Here is a 7852-nt window from a genome sequence, read left to right as displayed (position 1 = left end):
CCCCAAAAAAAAAAAAAAAAAAAAAGATTTGGTGAATAAATCTCAAGTGTATTCCATCCACACCTTTTATGATTCTAAGATTTCAATCATACCCCCTCTAATGTCCATGTTTTCAGACCAATCTTAGTTTACTGTTTGGTTTGTCTGTATGTGAAAGCCTCTTTTCATGCTGATTATGTCAGTATACTCCAGACTTTATCCAACTCTAACACCTTACAATGCTTTGTGCATTAGACAGCCAATACAATAAAAAATATTTAACAGATCAACCTGATATTCATCTTTCCTGATGAATACTTGGAAAAAAAAATGTCTATATAGTATGGGCAAAAAGAATCCCTAAAATACCAATAGAAACTAGGAAACAAAGAAACTACTTAGGAGAAAGAATCACAAAAGAAATAACCTTTGCCATGTATGGAGTGATAGATTTATAATGAGAATATCAATGAACAAACTAAAATGACATAATAAGAGAAGTATGTTTCATTGCTTCTTATTTGTCTCAGCCTAAAACTTGAAAGAATCTATAAACTAAAGGGTCAAGTCAATGGATTTCTTTTTAATCCTATAAAAGTCAACTCTTGTACACAACAGGAGCCCATAAGTATTTGATGCTAGACTGACAATGTATTATGCAGAAAGAAGCAATCTAATAACATAAAACAACAACAGGATTTTATCTACATATTCACCAACTCCAAAGAAGTTAAACATATAAGAAGGGTTAACACAAAGCGTTTAGCTTAGCTATAACAAAGAAATTTCTGACTATGAGAAATTTAAAACATTAAGATTACATATAGAAAATACAACTCTTACCTGCAGATCTTCTGAGAATAAGAGATAACCTTAACCTAAGTGTAGGGAGATAAAAGAATTAAGCTCAAAACTTCTTTCAACCTTAACTTTCTCCATACAATAGAGAATATACTGAAAAAGCAAGGTATACATATGTAAAATGGTGAAAAGAGATAACAATAAACTAAGTGATTTCTTCACAAACCATCTGGATTCAGGAACTTGTCTTCTATAGCCTTTTTATAAGGTTTCACACTCAACTCTCCAGACTGGATGGTCAATACGTATTGACCAACTGGTTCTTGTGAAGGATACTCCTGTTTGGGCTTTACTTTATCTTTCAGAACCAAATTACATGGTTTATCCTGTTCCTTTTCATACTCCTTGAAATCACTCTTGGTGTATTTCCCACCTATTTATTTAAAAAAAGAAGAAACAACCTAGTAAGAAAATCACCTGATTCATCAAGAACAATAATTATTTTATAAGAGGTATAATATATAAGAACTATTTATAAGTAGCATATATATCAGGGGATAGAAAAAGGCTGAGAAGAAAACAAAAGAATCATAGTAATTCATTCTCCACCACTATTTTAACTGAAATCAGATATCCATTTTGCTAGGTAGCCAGATGCTGCCCCCTAATGACATACATGAATATTACAACACCAAACTTCCAAATCCTAAATTACGCAGTGAATACAAACACTGGAAAATAATTCAGGGTTCAAGCAGTGCCATTAAGTCTATGAGAACATTAGGCCCAAAGGAAATTGAGAGCTTGGGACCTGTGTCTGAGATCTGAGAGGCTTATAAGCATCAAAGACAAGATGAATCTATTTGGCAATTCCAGAAGCTCTGTAAAGGAAAAGGGCCAGTAGGCAAAGCTTCATATAAATGTGAAACAGACAACTGTAAGAGTTAAAATACTGGTAACTGTAACAAACAGGCATCATTTCACCACTGAAAAATATGTGCCATGTGCCTGCCATTGGAAGTCTCACTATGGATGAAGCAGTTATGGTATACAGTAGAAGGAGCAAGAGATCAAAGTGAGAAGTTCTGGATTCAAATATTGACTCTAGTGGGAGGTCCTAGGTAGGACACTTCAATTCTCTGAAAGTCATTCTCTTCATTTAGGAACTGAAAATAATATCAACATTTCACAATGCTGTTGGAATCATTAAACAAGGCTATAAGGAAAAGTACTTAGCACTATGAATGGTACACAAGATATGTTCAATTTTTTAAAATGTGAATCCATAATATACAGAATTACCTCAGGAACATGCCTGGTGGCACAGTGGTTAAGAATCCACCTGCCGGGGCTTCCCTGGTGGCGCAGTGGTTGAGAGTCCACCTGCTGATGCAGGGGACACGGGTTCGTGCCCCGGTCCGGGAAGATCCCACATGCCACGGAGCGGCTGGGCCCGTGAGCCATGGCCGCTGAGCCTGCGCGTCCAGAGCCTGTGCTCCGCAATGGGAGAGGCCACAGCAGTGAGAGGCCCGCGTACAGCAACAAACAAACAAAAAAAAAAAAGAATCCACCTGCCGGGCTGCCCTGGTGGTGCAGTGGTTAAGAATCCGCCTGCCCATATACCATAATTCAAAAAGAGTCATGTACCAAAATGTTCATTGCAGCTCTATTTACAATAGCCCGGAGATGGAAACAACCTAAGTGCCCATCATCAGATGAATGGATAAAGAAGATGTGGCACATATATACAATGGAATATTACTCAGCCATAAAAAGAAACAAAATTGAGCTATTTGTAATGAGGTGGATAGACCTAGAGTCTGTCATACAGAGTGAAGTAAGTCAGAAAGAGAAAGACAAATACTGTATGCTAACACATATATATGGAATTTAAGAAAAAAAATGTCATGAAGAACCTAGGGGTAAGACAGGAATAAAGACACAGACCTACTCAGTATTAAAATCCTTTTAGGTAAAAAAAAAAAAAAAAAAGAAGCTAGTTGGAGGGACTCAATAAATCCTAGGGAAGTACTGTTGAGATCCTTAAAAAGGAGAGAGGGTTTCTGTGAAGCAATTTTGTGTTCAGGCAAATCAAACTTGGTAGGTGGAAGAGCTGCTATTGTGGCAATATTTAAGGAAAAAAGACTCCAGAGACTATGTAGTTTGGAAATATTTGACATTAGCAACATCAACTACTGACATAAAAAAAAAAAAAAAAGAACCCCCCTGCCAATGCAGGGAACACGGGTTCAAGCTCTGGTCTGGGAAGTTTCCGCATGGTGCGGAGCAACTAAGCCCGTGCTCCTCAACTAGAGCCTGCACTCTAGAGCCTGCGAGCCACAACTACTGAGCCTGCGTGCCACAGCTACTGAAGCCCGTGCGCCTAGAGCCCATGCTCAACAAGAGAAGCCACTGCAATGAGAAGCCCACGCACCGCGTCAAAGAGTAGCCCCTGCTCGCCACAACTAGAGAAAAGCCCGTGCGCAACAAGACCCAATGCAGCCAAAAATAAACAAATAAATTTATAAAAAATAAATAAATAAAAACACTGCATCAGCAATCAAAAACCCATAGTATTTCAGTATACACAGATTCAACCTTAAGTTTGTTATGGTACCACTAGCAGAAATTTGACATATATATGCATATGTGGGATATGTCATATGTGTAGGGATAGGACCTAGTACACAGAAGATCTTTTCAATTTTGTACCATATGACAACTAAAACAAACAAACTTTATAAAAAAGAATTTTTTTTTTAAACTTATTTGTTTTGGGCTATGTTGGGTCTTTGTTGACGTGCATGGGCTTTCTCTAGTTGTGACGAGCGGGAGCTACTCTTTGTTGTGGTGCGCGGGCTTCTCAGCGTGGTGGCTTTTCTTGTTGCGGAGCACGGGCTCTAGGCACGCCGGCTTCAGTAGTTGTGGCACACGGGCTTAGCTGCTCTGCAGCATGTGGGATCTTCCCAGACCACGGCTCAAACCCATGTCCCCTGCACTGGCAGGTGGATTCTTAACCACTGCGCCATCAGGGAAGCCCCAGAAAAAATAATTTTTAAGAGTTTTGCATCTAGAAGAGCCAAACCACCAAATGATAATTACTTTGGAAACATGTTATGTCTGCAATGGGTAATTATAAGTAATTTATAATACAATCAAACATAAAAAATATATTCATCATCAGTTTAAAATACACATATACATCAGACAGAGAAGGACAAATATCATATGATGTCACTTATATGTGGAATTTAAAAAAATAGTACAAATGAACCTGTTTACAAAATAGAAATAGAGTTACAGATGCAGAAAACAATCTTATGGTTAACAGGGGGATGGGGGAGTGAGATAAATGGGGAGACTGGGTTTGACATATACACACTACAATACATAAAATAGATAACTAGTAAGGACCTACTATATAGCACAGGGAACACTACTCAATACTCTGTAATGACCTACATGGGAAAAGAATCTAAAAAAGAGTAGATATATGTATATGTATAACTGAATCACTTTGCTGTGCACCTGAAACTAACACAACATTGTAAATCAATTATACTTCAGTAAAAATTTTAAAATTAAAAAAAATACAAATATACACACTCACACACACATACCCCCATCTTATAAACTAGATAGCAGCTAGGTAAAATCAAATAGCAGGAGTTACATCACTGAACATTTCTAATTAACAGCACTGTCAAAAGAGGTACACACACACACACACACACACACACACAATGCAAAGCAGAACAGAAACAAAGGAAGATGAACCAACATACCTTTTCCTTTCCATTTAACCTTTGCAACAGACTGGCTAAAGTCCACATGTATTCTTCTGTCATCTATAAGTACATTGTCCATTTTGAAGAACGCTTTCTCACAATCTTCTTCCTGATAGTAATTATAAAAACTCAAGCATAAATCTTTATGGAAAAGATTTCTGCAGCTAGAACAAATACTGAAAATACAAAAAGTTTCTTGTTACTAAAACTAAAATTTGAATATTTACTGTGCACCAAATGCTGTTAAATGCTTTGCATCTATTATCTCAATTAACTCTGATAACAACACTATGAGGTATTACCTATTATTACCTCCATTTTCTCAAAGAGAAAACAGAGGTTTAGAGAGATACAGAAGTTGCTAAAGGGCACACAGTTGGCAAGGGCGAGAGCCAGGATTTGAACCAAGGCAGTCTGATTGCAGTGCACATACATATACTTACCAACTGTGTTATACAAATCCATAATCCCTTTTACTCAAAACCCAAAAATATCCTGAAAACTGTTTTTATAAATTTGGTGTTAAAATCCATGTGACAGCAAAACCTAATGGAATATGATAAACCTTAACTTATCCTACTTAGTATGAATATTCATTTGTTTTCACAGCAGAAGTATTTCTGTGATTATGGAATGCTGACCCAGAAGTGTGCCACGTAATCCAGAGATGTGCGTGTTGCGCGTGCGCACGCACACACACACACACACACACACACACACACACACACAAACATGCAGTATTACATTTCTAAATTCTGAAAGTCTGAAATGGGAACAGCTATTCCCAAGGATTTTGGATAATGGATTGTGGGCCTATGATACCAGGGTCTATGTTACATAAGAATCCCTGTCAGTAACTTTGCAAGCCCTACATCCCCATTTCTGACACCTGAAGACTAGAAATGACACATTTCAATCCAGCACTGATCAATTTTCTCCTAGGTCCCTGGAAACTTATTTTTTGGTCTGTTCACAGCTCAACTAGAAACAATCCAAAGAGAAGCAGATAAAAGAACTAGTTATAATCATATTTATTTACAATGTATGTCAAGAATTAAATGGAATATAAACTCCAAGGGACAAAACTTTATTCATCTTTGAATCTACATCATTTAGACCATCATCTGGCACATGGTAGGCAATCAGTGCATGTTTGATAAATCTGACTGATGACCCTTAGGCAGGCATAATTCCATCACTGTGCCATTTCCCCAAAGAGAAAGTTCTCAGATACTTTTTTTCAGGAGGATAGTGTTTGCAAATACTCAATTTACTTATACCTAAACAATAGTTAAGGAATCTCTTCAAAATTTAGATTAAACAACTACACTTCAACTAAATCAACTACACTTCAAGTGTAGTGTAAATCAACTACACTTCAACTAAAAATTATAAAAAACACACATGGAAATGCATGCAAAGGACAAAAATATTCAAGAAAATCTTTAAGAAGAACAAAGTTGGAGGACTCACACTACCAGATATCAAGACATTATAAAGCAATAGTAATTCACATAATTTGAGAGTGGTGCAAGGACAAATAGACCAGTGCAACAGTGCGGCATCCAGAAACACACTTTACACATGTGGACACCTGATTCATAACAAAGTTGGTACTGAAGAGCTATGCGAATGGGTCAACCTTTTAAACGAATTTTGCTGGGTCACCTGGCTATCTTACGCAAGAAAAATGAAATTTAACACGACACACATAATATACAAAAATCAAATTTCAGATCTAAATGGGAAAGATAATTTCGTAACAAAGCTTCTAAAGATAGCATAGAGAATATTTTCATGACTTCAGGTAGGCAAATATCTTTAAAAATAGGCAATAAGGAAGAAAAGCTGACAAACTGAACTAAAAATTAGAAATTTCTGCTTATCAAAAGATACCATTAAGAAAGGGAAAAAGGCAATCCACTGAGCAACAGATACTTGCAACAAATACAACCAAAAAAAGAGTTCGTACCCAGCAAGTACAAAGAATTCTTACAAATCAATAAAAAGGCACAAACACCCGAAGTGGCCAAGTCTTGAACAGGTACTTCATTTTTACAAAGGACGTTTAAATGGCAATAAACACATGAAAAGGGGCTCAATCAGGAAAATGCAAAATAAAACCACAATAAGATACCACTACACACCCACCAGAGTGGATAACATTTAAAAGACAGACCATACCAAGAGTTGGTAAAGCTACAGAATAATAGGGACTCCCAGACATTGCTAGTGGAAGTGAAAATTAGGATAATCCCTTTGGAAGGCTGACTGCAATTATCTCCTGAAGCTACACCTACCCTATGACCCGGCAATTCCCTCTTGGATATATACCCAACAAAAATGCATACATTTGTACACTGAAAGACATGACAGAAATAGATTAGAGCAGCACCATTCACAGTAGCCAAAACTGGGAAAGACCCAAACGTCCATCAACAGCAGACTGGAAATCTAAATAATGTTATATACACGCAATGAAATACCATATGGCAACGAAAATTTACATACACACAATAAAATACTATATGTCAGTGAAAATTTACAGGCACACAAAAAATACCGTTTTTCCAATGAAAATTAACAAAAAAGTTAAAAGGTACATGCAGTAACGAACAAACCTCACAAATGTTAGCACTGAGCAAAAGAAGCTAGACACCAAAAACACACATTGTGTTTACACTGATATCAAGTTTAAAATTAGACAAAATCTATGATATCAGAAGTAGCAGCAATGGGGAAGTTTGTGGAAGGGGACACAGGTGGGGCCTCTGGGATTCCGGTAATCTTTTTTCTGCTGGCGTTTTATTCCTTAACCTGGGTGGTGATTTACATGGGTGTATTAACTGTGATTAATTCATCAAGCTGTTCACTCATGAGCTGCACGTTTTCTGCATGTATTTCATTCCTCAGTTTTAAAAACATTTTGATCAGATTATCCAAAGCATAGAGAACTTGCATAACATGCAAAAAAGACTCAGCAATGGACACTTACAAAGAGGCTACAGCTCATGGGAATTATGAAGCAGAATAATGTAGCTTAATCTAATTTTCAAGAAAAGAGAAAGGCTACAAAAGATTCACCTCAGAGACTCCCCCAGTGGCACAGTGGTTAAGAATATGCCTGCCAGGGCTTCCCTGGTGGCGCAGTGGTTGATAGTCCGCCTGCCGATGCAGGGCACGCGGGTTCATGCCCGTGGGAAGATCCCACATGCCGCGGAGTGGCTGGGCCCATGAGCCATGGCCGCTGAGCCTGCGCATCCGAAGCCTGTGCTCCGCAACAG

At 37.6% G+C, this 7852-nt stretch overlaps 1 protein-coding gene across 1 annotated transcript in view; it reads right to left on the bottom strand.

Moving 5' to 3' along the window:
* Window positions 1-7852, bottom strand: part of PPIL4 (peptidylprolyl isomerase like 4) — a 33618-nt gene that overhangs the window by 9397 nt on the left and 16369 nt on the right. The window contains exons 10-11 of the mRNA XM_007458764.1: window positions 4566-4677; window positions 1117-1213 (exon numbers count right to left, since the gene is read on the bottom strand). Coding sequence (XP_007458826.1) covers window positions 1117-1213; window positions 4566-4677 — 209 coding nt within the window. The remainder of the gene's footprint in view (window positions 1-1116; window positions 1214-4565; window positions 4678-7852) is intronic.

This window comes from Lipotes vexillifer, unplaced genomic scaffold, assembly GCF_000442215.2.
Source record: "Lipotes vexillifer unplaced genomic scaffold, Lipotes_vexillifer_v1.1 scaffold639, whole genome shotgun sequence".
NCBI lineage: Eukaryota > Metazoa > Chordata > Mammalia > Artiodactyla > Lipotidae > Lipotes > Lipotes vexillifer.
The sequence above is the reverse complement of the archived record's forward strand: the minus strand, read 5'-3'. Positions and strand labels throughout refer to the sequence as shown.